Source organism: Quercus suber, unplaced genomic scaffold (assembly GCF_002906115.3).
Source record: "Quercus suber isolate HL8 unplaced genomic scaffold, Cork oak 2.0 scaffold_105, whole genome shotgun sequence".
Lineage (NCBI taxonomy): Eukaryota > Viridiplantae > Streptophyta > Magnoliopsida > Fagales > Fagaceae > Quercus > Quercus suber.
Window position 1 is genome coordinate 1,170,594 of NW_027069570.1, and position 14,852 is coordinate 1,185,445.

At 34.5% G+C, this 14,852-nt stretch overlaps 1 protein-coding gene and 1 long non-coding RNA gene across 3 annotated transcripts; both read right to left on the reverse strand.

The window, feature by feature from the left end:
* Positions 1–1,510: 1,510 nt before the first annotated feature.
* LOC136068238 (replication factor C subunit 1) lies at positions 1,511–11,074 on the reverse strand. Its single transcript, XM_065775140.1, has 15 exons — positions 10,609–11,074; positions 10,456–10,523; positions 10,056–10,131; positions 9,916–9,977; positions 9,676–9,824; positions 8,284–8,450; positions 7,945–8,169; positions 7,696–7,817; positions 7,399–7,606; positions 5,737–5,793; positions 5,370–5,539; positions 4,188–4,275; positions 2,167–2,348; positions 2,020–2,059; positions 1,511–1,654 (listed from the first exon to the last, which is right to left on the reverse strand). The coding sequence occupies exons 1-15, from the start codon at positions 11,068–11,070 to the stop codon at positions 1,526–1,528; spliced, it is 2,205 nt and encodes a 734-aa protein (XP_065631212.1). The 5' UTR covers positions 11,071–11,074; the 3' UTR covers positions 1,511–1,525.
* Positions 11,075–11,520: 446 nt separating this feature from the next.
* LOC136068239 (uncharacterized) lies at positions 11,521–12,970 on the reverse strand. Of its 2 annotated transcripts, none has more exons than XR_010629634.1 (3): positions 12,777–12,970; positions 12,476–12,595; positions 11,521–11,624 (listed from the first exon to the last, which is right to left on the reverse strand). It is a non-coding gene; the product is annotated as an uncharacterized LOC136068239 (long non-coding RNA). The 2 variants fall into 2 exon arrangements; XR_010629635.1 differs by having other exon boundaries at positions 11,521–11,619; positions 12,777–12,969.
* Between the last annotated feature and the right edge of the window lie 1,882 nt (positions 12,971–14,852).

Sequence of the window (14,852 nt, forward strand, 5' to 3'; positions counted from 1 at the left end):
TAATAAACAGTAACAAAATCATTGATTCCCCACCCCCTTACCCTGACCAAAGGTTTGCCTATATTTACTCATGAGTCATATACAAAGGAGGTAAATTTTAGGTACAATTATTTTGCTGCAATACATTAAATTTTTGAATTGAATTGAATTATTCCTAAAAAGCTAATATTATTTGTATTTTATTAATTAATGCAATTATGTATTTGAATTTAATTTAAAATTCCAAAGTATTGTACCTAAAAAAACTATATTTAAGTTTTGCCTAAAGGACGTTCAAGTAGATACTCCATCCTTTCAAAACCTTTTAATAAATGCACATCAAATCTATTAATCATAACCAAAAATGATAACCTAAACTAATAAAAAATACTCCCCAAACCCAAACATTTGCCACCTAAATCTCCTTTTATGAATTGGTTGGAGTTCGGATTAATTTAGAAGTCCATTATTGCAGTGCAAATCATAACTTAGTAGTAGCAATCATTTACTAAATGCATGAGCACCCAAGACTACTAGCCTTGCTCTAGGCCTAGGCCACTTAAGCCTTTGCCTAAGGTCCATTGCAAAAAGACCCCAAAATTGTAAGTTAATTAATAATCGGTACTTATAACAATAATAATAATAATAATAATAATAATAATAATCCGGTTAATGTGTGCCCTAAGGGCACACATTAAGCTTTTCACTTTTGAAAATTATTTTTGGAAAATTGAAAAAGCTTTCAATACTTTTTCAATTTTCGAATTTTATTTTTTTAAAAATAAAAATTAATATGTGCCCATAGGACACATATTAGTAAAAATCATAAAGTAAAATAATTAGGCTATGCACTATTTCCCCTACTCCCAAGGAGGTCCAAAATTTGAGGGTCACAAATAAATGACTTTCTTACGACACGTACTATTGCCTACTGTTCCGTAGCCGTTCCACACAAACCAGAAAATCAACAAGTTTGTCTATATATAACATGTAACTACTTGGCAATTGCTTTACTATTATGTTGTCTTTTTCAACACAAGTGCTGTCTAGCTATACGCATATTCCAGGCTTTCCAGCCCAACACAAGCCGTGCAAATCAACCTAGCAACCCAAACAAATTGCCCAACACACTCAACCTTGATACATGACACTACCACTTCAAAAAAAAAAAAAAAAAAAAAAAAAAATCTTTTGCAAAACATCATTGACCAAACTAGATGTGTAATGAGTGCATGTGTACAACTTATTAAAAAAAAAAAAAAAAAGAAGAGTGCATGTGTAAAGCTTCATAAAGCCATGTGCTGTAAACAATGCTGGGGCAGCAGTTAATGTCTAAGTCAGTTCCCCTTTCGTTGAAAAAAAATTCAAATCATTAAGAAAGCCTTATGAATAATATTCAGGTACGTGTAGGTGCTTTCTACAAATTTTTTTTTTTATTTTTCTGATAAGTACATGTAGGTGCTTTTTACAATAAAAAACTAGAAAACAATTGCACATAGACAAGGACATGAGGTTAAAAAAAGCATAAATTGGATGCAATAGAAATTCACCTCCCCAAACTACATTCACGAGAAGCAAGAAGACGAACATGAAGATCATCCAAAAGCCTCAAATTTTTTCCCGTTGTTGAGTTCTTTCCCAGCCATCCTCCAAATCTAATAAAATTATTCTTTCTCTGCAGACATGATTCCAACTGACATCAAGATTCAGGCTAAAACCAAATAATATTGTTAGCCAAGAGCCTTGCAGCTAAATTGACACTTCCTAGTGTTTCCAATAGAGACGTCTAGGGTTCAAATCCCCCATCCCCCAATAATCAAATTATAAAAAAAAGAAGTATGTGCTAGCTTCAGAAAGTATGTATGGGGAGAAAACTAAAAAGAAAATGACGAATACTATGTGAATATCAGATGCAAGCATCAGGACTTCATTCATCCTAATCTATTATGGTCAAGTTGTCCCTCGCATATTGCATTGAATGCCCAAATGCCAAAATACAGAAACTCTCATACAACTCTCATATAATAGACAATTCCTTACCTGTTTACGTGTTTCCATCTGCTCATGCAACAGTGCAGCACTGATTATAACAAAAATTTAAAAAATAAATAATAAAATAAACACCAATTAAGTTGTAAAACGTAGACCAAGTACTAAATCTTGTAATTGCAAGAGCTGAACACATACGGAATTATACACGATGCAAGGGAACCAATTTGAGAGAGCTGCCAGTGTCTATATCGTCGAATCTGTACATTGATAATATCCCCATCACCAATTGATTCAGCAGCACGAGCAATCAAGCTCATACATTTGATTCCATTGTCATCCTTACCAACCGAACTTGGCCTGCAATTAATATAATTTTCCTGCCATATCATAATAAATCTTTCTTAGAAAAAGTAATTCAGAAGTAGTTGAAGTTTTAGGTCAAGTTGTCAAAACAAATGAACAAGGGCAAATTTTTCCTAAATCCATAATAAAAAGGATGAAAAGGTACACGATTTTGGCAAACAATAAAAAGAGATGGTGCATAAACATTTCTTTAATTCCAAAGCATATGGAAAATATCATTAACTCCTCTCTCATTTCTCTTGGTGTTGGAGGTGTTGACTAGGATGTTGAAGAGAATGGAGGAGGGACGTTTTATTCATGGATTCCAAGTGGGCCTCAATGCATCCGTGGGTTTGAGTGTCCCACACCTTCTTTTTGCTAATGAAACTATTTTATTTTGCAATGCATCCAGGGAGGAATTATTGTATATAAGAATGGTTTTGATTTTCTTTGAAGCTGTCACAAGCTTGAAAGTTAATATTGGCAAGAGTGAGATTGTCCCAATAGGCGAGGTGGGACATAATAGGAAGCATTGATTTGTGATATGCTGCATTCTAAACAACCTATTGGGACAATCTCATTCTAATTTCTTCAGAAAGGTGCTGCAACAACATAATAGGTTATTTATAAGAGCACAAATCAATGCTTCCTTAGAAACATAGCACGCAACAACATAATAGGTTATTTACAGTTCCATATAGCTTTTCAAGATTGTGAGTTGGAGGATGTTCTTTCATTCTTTGAGCTTCTTTATTCTAAGTTGCTGAGGGGGAGGGAGATGATAGACTGATTTAGCATTTGACTAGAAGTGGTGCTTTCGATGTATGCTCTTATTATAACTCTATTTGTGGTTTCCTTACCGTTTCTTTCTCATGAAAGAGTATTTGGCATGTAGAGGTCCCAAAAGGGGTTTTGTTCTTTTTATGGGCAACTTCTTGGGGTTGAATCCTACCATCAATAAACTTGTTAGGAGCGGCCTCTTTCTAGTTAATTGGTGTTGAATGTGTTGTTGTTTGTGGGGAAACGGTGGATGATCTTTTATGGTGCAAAGTCTTTTGGATGTTTAGGATTCAATGGGTGACGCTGGAAAAGGTCGCCATTCTTTTGTTTGGATAGTGTAATTGGTTGGGGAAACAGTCCTAAGATGTTTGGAATTTGGTGCAAGCGTGTTTAATGTGGTTAGTATGGCGGGAATGTAACAGTTGCACCTTTGAGGATGTTGAGAGTCCTATAGATCATTTGAATTCCTTACAAATATGGACTCTGTTTGATTGGTCTCGGGTTTGTGGTTTTACTCATTGTACTTCCCTTTCTGGTTTTCGAATGTAATTGCTTCTAGTACTTTGTGTTTGGGAACATAGAGTACTCTTTATAATAAAATTCTGGATTACTTATCAACAAAAAAAGAGCAAATCTTGGTGTCAAAAAAAAGAAAAAAAAGAAAAACTAATTAGCATTTCATTCCCATGCAAACTGTAAAAAAGTGTAGAATTTCAAGTAGTAATATTCCCCAGAAAAATAATTACCACCTAAAGAATTTCCAAAAAGACTTTCAATTACCATTAATTTGCATTTTCTCAAAATATTTTGTATTTCCAGTTAGTTATTTGTGGTAACACAGTTCAACTATACAGTATATACATTGAGCCAGCAACATGGTGACCAAACCTTCTGAAAAGGGTATTGTCTGTATTGGTTCTATCGCTCTAATATGTGGAGTCATATATTTTCTTTTCTTTTTATTTTTTTTTTCCATTACAAATCTCAAATGGTAAACTGCACATAACATTTTGTTGATTTCATAGTTGGAAGATTCTGCAGAGACTAATTGATCACCATGCAGTATAGAATTTTCAAAAGCTCAAGAAAAGAACCTGAATAAGAAGAGGGACTAGATCAGGATCACTCATGCTCAGGTCAATCTGCTCATCCATCCTCAACTTCCCATTGGATCTAAACAGGCTACAATCACATGGAAAGGATGACATTTATTTGTCAAAACTTAACAAAGGATAAGGTATAAAGCCTACAAGTTAGTCTGAGGCATGCATATGTGTGATCATTTAAACTAGAAAAAGGGTAGAATGTAACCATATCAGCTCATAATTTTGTATTTTTGATCTGGAAGCAACCAAAAATCTCCCAACTAACAGAAATATCAAAAGAAGATACAATGCAATTTCATATTCTGAGTCTAGAATTCCTATAGGGCTCCTAGACCATTTCCCAATCCTCAATGGTAAATTAGTAAACAAGGTATACTTTATAGGGCATTGTTTAGTTTAATAATCCGTCTAGACCCACATCTGTATCTGCACCACACGTATCGCTAAAATCCCAATTTCATGAATAGAAAGACTCCGAAACTCCATATATCAGACCAAAATAGTAGTCATGACTTGAGTATGTATTTGAACTACGCTATTATAAATAACCTATTATGCTGTTGCAGCACCTTTCTGAAGAAATTAGAGCCTTTCTCATCCAAAATATAATAAAAATAGAAAAAGCAAGAAACTTCACAATGAATTGAGATGAGACTAAGTATGCAGAATGTCAAGTTCAGCCAACCATCTTAAGTCAAACAGGAAATTAGATGCGGCACACAAAAGTATCTCATAAGAAGAAAAATATACTCCCTCCGTTCTAATTTGTTTGTCCTGTATGAAAAGTCAAACTCTTTAAGGAAACATCATTTATTGTCTTGTTTGTCTTATAAAAATGTATAAGTTTACAAAATTACCCTTAAATAAAGTTATCAGTTTTTTTTTTCTTTCAAAAGAGTTATTTTTAATGAGGCAACTAAAAAGGTGATCCAATTAGATTGATTTTTTAAATATTTGTTAGTTTCATTTTCAAATAGTTTTGAAAATAAAGTAGGGGTATAATAGGAACATTAGTAAATTAATGACTGATATTTTTAGAAATAGGGCAATATTTTGGGACATCCCAAAATGAAATAGAGGACAAACAAACTGGGATAGAGGGAGTAGCATGCAAATGAACCAGAACATGGGCTACATTTCTGTAGTAAAATAGGATCATTAATGCCATACATGTCAACAGCAGTGAAAGGTGAAATGTCTTGGTCCTTTGCACCGCTATGAAGACACTGCCTAATGTCATCATATTTAATGACTGACATGGAGAGGCTCATATATTGCAATTGGTTTAGTGCCATACGCATATCTCCATTGACTCTTTCTGCAAGTTCCTTAAGAACAATCTGATACAATAGATAGTGAAAATTTCTGTGGATTAATTATTAGTTAAAATTAATAAAAAGGAGAATCATGAGACATAAAAATAAACATATAGCATGTCACAAAACAGTAAAACTAGATGAGTTCATCACTATGAACATTTACTTAAGCAGCTATAACCAAGTGCAAATATAAACTAAAGCATTGATGGAGTATTTACCTGATTAACTTGAAGGCCTTCTGCATTTGCAACTTCCATTAACCTCTTTGCCATCATCTATCATAAACCAAATTTAGAATTATAACTCTGAAATCAGAAGTAGTGGACTTAAAATGTACAGCAAATATTGCAGAAGCTAGAACACCAAATGTTTATTTTCTATCACACTGGCATATGCATCCAACACACACACACACACACACACAGAGTCAAAGCATACCCAATATTAAGGATCACATTGGCTTCCCATAAATGGGCTAGCACACCATTCACCACCATACAAGACTTTTTCAGATAAAGTTTATAAAAAATGTGACTGATTTTCCCCAAAGCTGGCTTCTCGAAAAAGGATTGGACCAAGCCTCTTTCCAACCCATCATTTGATGAGTCTGATTCAATGAATCAACCTGTCTAGGGTCATAAAAGGTGACCTTTAATACATACATTTCTCTTACAATGTATATTTATGATCCACAAAATTTGATAAGAGTTTGAAATGTCTGTGATCACAAACATATTGTAGCCAAAACATCATCCTCAACATAATGCTTCCACCTCTCATCCCTTTGCTCATGGCCAAACCTAGTGTTACTCCAATTATGAAACATCACTTTTTTAGAATCTCTTTTAAAGTTTATTGACCTTAGTGATTCTAAATGGTGAACTCTTCAAGTCCACCCATTTCAGCATCTTCTAAAGAAAAATAAAATGAACCTTTAACTTGGAAATTCAATCTCGTACAATCAATTTAAAACAACAAAACCAAAAATCAAATTTCAGACACTTGGGGTACAAACAACAAACAAACAAGGCCTTAGTCCCAAAATTTTGGGGTTGGCTATGGATCCTCAACAGGTTAGTGAGGGTTGGCCATAAATATTTACTCTCTTCCTCTATTCTACTCTATCCATTGTCATACTCTTTGTTACTCCCTTAATTTCCATGTCTTTTTATTATTATTTCTACTAATGTGATTTTTGGTATTCATCTATATTTTTTTGTTCCCTCATCTTGTAAATTTGAAACTTTGGAGCAGTCATGTAGAATAAAAGAAGGCAGCTAGTTGTAATTTTCCCAAAGAACAATACTAAGGAGAGAATCTAAGGATAAGAAATATTACTATTCATGACTCATCAACAAAGCTAATCCAAATCTCGGATAATTGCTTAATGTGGGTATCAATGAGCTACCCATGTAACACCAACGAGTGTGCTTGTGTAAAAATCTCACAGGGAAGAATCTAAACATAAACATGATTCCAGCGAGTCCCCCACACCCCCACACACTCAAAACAAAAAAAAAAAGAAGTAAGAAGAAACAAAAATGCCTTTCACTTCCATTAAGTCTAGGCACCTATTATTAAAATCAGATCAGTATATCTACATATATCAACTATTATACTTCAGGCCATGAACTTTCCAAGAACTCAGGTTGACAAAATTTCCCAGAAAAGGCCAGTCCAAGCTAAACATAACTTGGAATGGTATATTTTAGATAATCTGACTAACTCTAGTCTTTTAAACATCATCACATAAGCGAAAAACACAAGAGAATGTCAATTCAGAAAATGCCAGATAAAGGGACTAGATCACAACTACATGGAATTTCATGCATAACGAAAACAAGAACTTTAAAAACAATTATAGAAATGAGCACAAAAACCTGCGATTCCTCGGGTTTCTTAAATTCGAGAAGCAAACAGTAGTTCACAAGGCTTTTTATTTTCTGGCTGTATCGGTCATTACAAATGCAGATAATAGGAATTTTGGAAATCTTGATGCTAGCAATAAGGTCAGCAATTCCACCCCTATCTCCAGCAGACATCCCATCAACCTCATCCATAATCAGCACAGTTTTTGGATGCTTTGATCTGCAACTTCAACAATTAACTTCAGCAGAAATTTCAACCAATCATATTTCTATGCACTTATGTGAGATATTAAAGAATGCAAAACCAACCGATCCACGTTGACACTTAGGGCCTCATTGCTGACAAGTTCCTTTATAGAATTTGCATTGCTTCCAGCAATTCCTTTCTCAATTCTGGTGTCAGCCTTCCCACGACTGTCACTAGCATTTACCTAAATGAAATAAGGGAGAACACAAGGGCAGATTAAAAATCATACTATTGATTCATATGTCTTGGGGGTGAAACTCATGATCTAGATGCTCTATAGAAATATGTATCTTGATAAAATATTACGCCACCTCTATTGCTTGGAAACCGAGCATCTGACTAACCAATTTTGCTGAGGTAGTTTTTCCTATACCAGGAGTTCCACTTATTAGCACAGCTTTTTTGGCAGCAGAATTAATTTGTTTTTTTCCCTTCTCCTCTTCTTTTTTTGATTGGTGTCTTTTGCTCTTTTTCTTATTTCCAGTATCAAGAAATTGAGCGTTCCAATTTGCCAACCACTTCCGAAGCCGATCAACCTGCACATCATTAGATAAAGGAGTCCTTACAATTATTTTTCCAGATTTAGATACATGAAAATATAAATTTAGTTCCAAAAGCAATGGCAGAAAGATGAGAACTAGCACACATACCAGCGACTCATTTCCAATAATATCTTTCAGAACCTTTGGGCTATATTTTTCCGTCCATGTCAAAGCATTCATTGCAACAGTTTGAGTTTTATGCTTAGCTGGGGACAACCCTGAGATCAAGCCTTTTCCAGATACAGCTGCTGCCAAGGAGTTGCCAATGCTATCTTCTAGAATAATCAGTTTACCAACATATGTAAGAGAAAACCCAAGGAATAATGCAACTACTCGGTTAAGTCTCTATCATATGCATTTCTAATTCCAAAAGACTAAAACTTGATTGGGCCTCCATTACTTCCAACATGCTAAAAGATCAGGTTCCCCTTGCAGGCTCAAGCAAGACAAATGGAGAAAAATACAAGCAAAAAACAGTTCACAGTTTATCTCATCTTTAAAAATCACCATAATAAACATTTGAACAGTCCAATCAGCAAAAGAAATGCCTTGTTGAAATCACAATCTCCTATAATTCTTTTTTATTAAAAAAAAAAAAAAACACACACACACACACACACAAAAATTTTAAAAAAAATACAAGAGCTATATATTTGCAACTTTTGGAAGAACTAAGAAATGTGATCTTTGATACCAGCAAAGTCTAGGATTAATGCAGAACCTACACAACCTGACTTCCTCCTCATTAAACAACGTTAGGAACAAAACAATCAAATTATGCCAAATAATAGAATTTACATCTAAATTTGCCCTGTGCACAACGCATTTGCTGGAGTATGCTAATTAGAAAATCTATAAGGTTGGGGTTCAAGTGATAGCTCAATTGTAATGGCATCCTTTATCATGCCCCATGTCTATAGTTCGAACCCCACCTTCCCCTCCACCACTATATACCATAATAATAATAATAATAATAATAAATCATTAAGGTTCAAATATAGGGTATCTGTTCTAGCTAGCTTTTGTCAAAAGTCATCAAGATATTGAAATCACTTTGCATTGATTTTGTTGCCCTGCAACAGTTCTGGATCTCAATGCCACACATAAACTTCCAATTTGTCCTCACAGTTATCGCATAATGTGACTTAATCAAACAATAAATGGATAGACATTAGAAGATAACACATCATGAACACCCAGCAAGGCCACAACAGATGGATAAAAGGTCCCATAATTCAAGGGCCAAGGTCAAAACCAGAAGCAGACCCTTTGAGCAAAACCACATATTTGAAATAAAATTTAAAAAGAGGGAAAAGGAATGCAGACCCACAGGATAACCCAAAAACAAAAGCCATTGAGATATTCAACTTTTTAGAAGTATGTGGTTAATGATTAAATATACCATATCCCAATGGCTTAAGCTTTTGGGACAATCGATAATTTAACACAACTAATAACAAAATGATTAAAAACAAGTGCACATATTAATTTGGGACATACTCTTTGCTTCTATTTTCAGTGGGCTTTTCTTTGGAAGAGGTGCAACCTTATCCACTACTGGCCTCTTAGATTCTTCTTGTACAGGTGCTTTTGCAGGATTTGATGCACGGATCATATCAAGCAATCCATCCTCAGTGAGAAAGGCAGTACTATATAAAGATATGAAGTTAGAGGTGTTAGGATATAACAAAGAAAGGAACTCAAAAAAAAAATTGCATGTATGGGTCTCAGATTACAAACCCTAGCTCTTTAGCTTTAGAGGATTTCCGACCCCCAATATCTTCATCACATAAAAGATAATTCTGCAAACAGAAGATGTTAATCAAATGCTGATAGTCATATCAATCCAAGCACATACAAGAAAAAAGTAATGAGAAAACCGTTTTCTTGCTGATGGATCCAGTGACACGACCACCATGGCATTTAATCAAATCTTCAGCTTCTTCACGTTCCAGGCTGTAAAATCAGTCAAACTTTAACATACTCTCTCAAGCCCATACAATGCAAAAGGTATATAGCAATTGTAAAGACAGTTTGCAATGAATTTTTTTGTAAGTACATGTGCAATAGATAAAAGTAATCCCACAATTAGGCCAGCATCACAGCTGAGACAATAATCGCCAAAGAATTATGACATTCACAAATCAAAAATTATTTTATTAATATCTTTCAGCAAAATGAGGTCTAGACCACATATGAACACACTAATATAGGATTTTTCATATTTAATTCCATAAAAGATAAACATGATTACATCAAAACAAAGATGAACAGAAGTACCTGTCAAGTGTTCCACTAATTACAAAAGTTAAACCAGCTAAACAATCAGGAGCACCCTCAGGGACTTCCTACGACACAAAACAAGATTCAACATTAACATTGAGAATGGTACAACCCTGTCCAATTAATCAATCCATAAATTTTCATTTTCACCTTTTCTCCTTTATGTGGAGGATCTTTCCTTTCTCCAAAGTTCATAAATCCACCCCATCCACCACCTCTGCCTCTTCCACCAGCTGCTGCTCCTGTTGAACCTCTTCCACCAAGATGAGTTTCAATATCTTTATCATCATCCTCATCACCTTCTTCAATGTCTACAGGTTTCTGTGCAATTCCCCTACCCGACACACTCTTCAACTTCTTACTAGGAGTCACATCAACAGAATTCTTCCTAGAACTACACAAGATAAAGTCATCATCATCATCATCGTCATCAACTTTGTGAACTTTGTTAGCAGGTGGGGGTTTAACTGATTCATCATTATGCTTTTGTCTCTTTCGTTTTGTTGGAAGTTCCTGTGTCTCCTTTTCATCTTTTGGCTTTTGTTTGTCAGTAACAAAATACTTGCAAGTTTTCCTTCTGCCTGAACTTTCTTGGCTTGCATGAGCCTGCATTTGTCTGAACTATAAAATAAATAAATAGATATACTTAAATTACTTCATGACAGTTAAAAGAAAGGGGGGGTGGGGGGGAGAGAGAGAAGGTAAAAAACATATAGTCATGCACACTTCATGTTTTCTTGTTTTGTCCATAGCATTCATATGTTAGTAAGCTCTTTTTTTTTTATTGGTAAGTAATGGACACACCCAATGGGGTTTGAACCATGATCTCACCCTTCCCATATTCTTATGGGAGGAGGAAGTGCCATTTGAACCAAAGCTCATTAGTTCATTCAAGTGTTAGTAAGTCAAGATAGCAAACTAAAAATGTGCACTAGGTGATGATCAGTACCTTCAGTTTCTATCCACTTAATAGAAAAAAATAATCCACAAAAATATATTTTTCATTTTTGACTTGACACATATCAAAAGTTGGATTCTATTCTATCTTCCCAATTTTTCCCAGTCTCCTTTTCATCTTTTGGCTTTTGTTTGTCAGTAACAAAATACTTGCAAGTTTTCCTTCTGCCTGAACTTTCTTGGCTTGCATGAGCCTGCATTTGTCTGAACTATAAAATAAATAAATAGATATACTTAAATTACTTCATGACAGTTAAAAGAAAGGGGGGGTGGGGGGGAGAGAGAGAAGGTAAAAAACATATAGTCATGCACACTTCATGTTTTCTTGTTTTGTCCATAGCATTCATGTGTTAGTAAGCTCTTTTTTTTATTGGTAAGTAATGGACACACCCAATGGGGTTTGAACCATGATCTCACCCTTCCCATATTCTTATGGGAGGAGGAAGTGCCATTTGAACCAAAGCTCATTAGTTCATTCAAGTGTTAGTAAGTCAAGATAGCAAACTAAAAATGTGCACTAGGTGATGGTCAGTACCTTCAGTTTCTATCCACTTAATAGAAAAAAATAATCCACAAAAATATAATTTTCATTTTTGACTTGACACATATCAAAAGTTGGATTCTATTCTATCTTCCCAATTTTTCCCGAAACTCGGGCTTAACGCATAAACACATTACAAAATACAGGAATCCATTTTTAACTAGAACAAAAGCAGTAAAAGTAAAACTAAGTTTTAAACAAAACTTAGTATGCATTTGGATGCAGTTTTTTTTTTATCACTCATTTGCTGTAAGTTGGTTAAATGATGGTTGTACCCTAGAAAAATGAGGCTTTAAAAAATTGTACATACGCAAATAAGTTCCAAAGCCTTAGTCCCAAACTTTTTGGGTTGGCTATAAAACCTCAAAAAATTATTCAGAATCAGCCACATATGTTATTTTTCTTCATTCTATTTTATCTGAACTCATATTTTTTGTTACTTCCTTAATTGACACATCCTATTTTTACAAGTTTTACTAATAATGTAAGGATTCAAGATAAAAATGTAAGGACACCCACCGGTTCTTCGGGCTGTGATTTATTGGTTGGGGTAGGATTTGCAAGCTTGGATTCCTTGCCATTGTCCTTGTCATGGGATTTCATAAACCACTTCCTTATATCCGTCTGCTTATCCCCTGACTGCAATTCCAACAAAACACCCAACATGTCAAATTTGCAAACTCTAATATTACACTATTAATAACAATGCAATTAACCCTAACAGGTTTATACAGATAAATTTTATATAAATAAGTAAATTTCAGTTCATATTTGTTAAAGCATTGTATTTGTATTTCCTCAAGAAAATTGCAAAACTCACCATGTTTGAACTTTACAAAGGATCCAGAGTGAAAAACCACGCGATTTTGCCTTATATTTCACGTTTGAAGCACAATCTGGCCAATAACACAAAGCAAGATTCTAAGTTGCAAAACCTATTGATTGCTCTATAAAAAAAATAAAAAAATAAAAAGGTTTCTTTCCAAAACTCCTCTTATCTAATAAAAACATCTTTTTATAGGATACAAATTTTGAAAAACCTAACCTTTGGATTGCATATTCTTACTATATCCTTCATACTGATAAAAGATTAATAACTATGTCATCAATTAAATTTTAAGTTTTTGACCTCTAAAACTAAGCATAAAAAAAAAAAAAAGTTTATTGATCAAGTAGTAAATAAAATTTCAATTTGAACCAAATTTGACATAGTCGTTGAGAACATAAAGAAATAGCAAGCTAATCTGACAAAGATGATGCGTAAAAAAGAAGAAGATGAAAGGTTGCGCGTCCTGAGGAGGAATTGAAGCGAGCTTAGGGTATCAAAGAAGTCAGACTGAAAACAACAAACAACCCATTCTTTAGACTGATTGCCGGAATACAATTGCATGAACGCCTTCGATGAACGTTCTAAAGCGTATCGAAAAGAAGAGAAGGGCTCCACGCAGTGGAATAGTGAAGGATTAACTTGTCTAGAAGTAATTTTAAAAAATGTTAGAATTACGACTATGACATACTAATGATCAGGCATGCAAAGCTATCGATTCGATGGCACTTACAAACTAAAAATTTTCTCTACTTTTAAAAAGAACAATAGAGGGTGAGAGAGAGCATACTGTAACAGTGAGTGAGTATGAGGTGAAAGTGTGTAAGGGAAGCAAGACGAGGGGGTTTTATAGTTTGGGGTTATAGTACAAAATGGGCTGGGCTAAAGTTTTATGGGCCTGGCCCAAACCTTAATGGGCTTCCTTATTGGCCTGCATTAATTAATATTGTGATTGCAAATAAAATTTTGGGCCTATTTGGTCACCTATTTTAGAATCAGGATTCATGTTTTTGTAAAAAAAAAAAAAAAAAACGATAAGTCTAAATGTAAATAAATAAATATAAAAAGGTTTTGCCAAATATTTTCAAAAACTTAACTTCAGAATGGTTATATTCCATTTTTCACGGTTGAAACACGAATTTATTTTAACAAAGTTACCCTTCAAGCATATGTCCTTTTTGTTTGCGTAATGACAATGGGGTGGGTTAGGAGATCGAGCTTTGTAAGCATTACAGAGTAACCTATGCTTGACAAACTAGATCAAGGACCACTCTACTCGGCATATTAGGCATGGTGTTTAGCTAGATAAAAAAAACAAAGTTGACCATACCATGTGAGGCCTTTCGTTACCCAAACCACAAGCCATGTTCGTCGTAAATGGATAACACCCATGTGTTTTTTTTTTTATACACCAGACTAGTTGGTTTAGTGGTCATGAGCTCACTCCTAAGGGTTTAGTGGTCATTAGCTCATGCCAGATTCCTTGTTACCGTAAGCCCAGACCCAACAGGCAAAGTACCCTATGATTACACCTAGGTGGAAGACGCCAACTCAGATTGTGCCCCTACTTTTTTTTTTTTTTTTTTCCATTAAAAAAAAGCACTACTTTAAAAGGAAACTGTCATGCATATAGCACCTTATGACTCAAATTAATAGTAAATAAGCAGAAATTAAATAATAAGCACACACACAAAGACGCACAAGAATTTACGTGGTTCAGCAAACTACCTACCTCTAAGGTGACGACGGAAAAATTTCACTATAAAAATAGAGAGATACAATAGTGGAAAAAAAATACTCTCAAGAAACTCAAATTCCAATTACAAATAAGAATAGAAACTGCTTCCCTTTTTCTCTATTTTTCTCTTATGCGGCTATACTAGGTTATTGGAATTCTCTACAGACACGGCTGCACTTACTACAATATAAATATTGAAGTCGGCTAGTGAGGTTTCCGATTACTGCTTATATTTGGTTTAAATGACCGAATTGGGCTTGGCAATTCAAGCCATATGGGCCCAATATCAACAGAAACTGACCTCAAGAAAATTGGTACTCAATTCTAGAGTG

Coding starts and splice junctions, on each gene's coding strand:
- LOC136068238 (XM_065775140.1), bottom strand. CDS start 11,070: ATGCAGGCTCATGCAAGCCAAGAAAGTTCAGGCAGAAGGAAAACTTGC. Junction 4,276..5,369: donor CCTTTCACTGCTGTTGACAT/GTATGGCATTAA, acceptor ATGTGATTGTAG/CCTGTTTAGATCCAATGGGA. Junction 2,349..4,187: donor TAGTCCCTCTTCTTATTCAG/GTTCTTTTCTTG, acceptor ATGATATGGCAG/GAAAATTATATTAATTGCAG.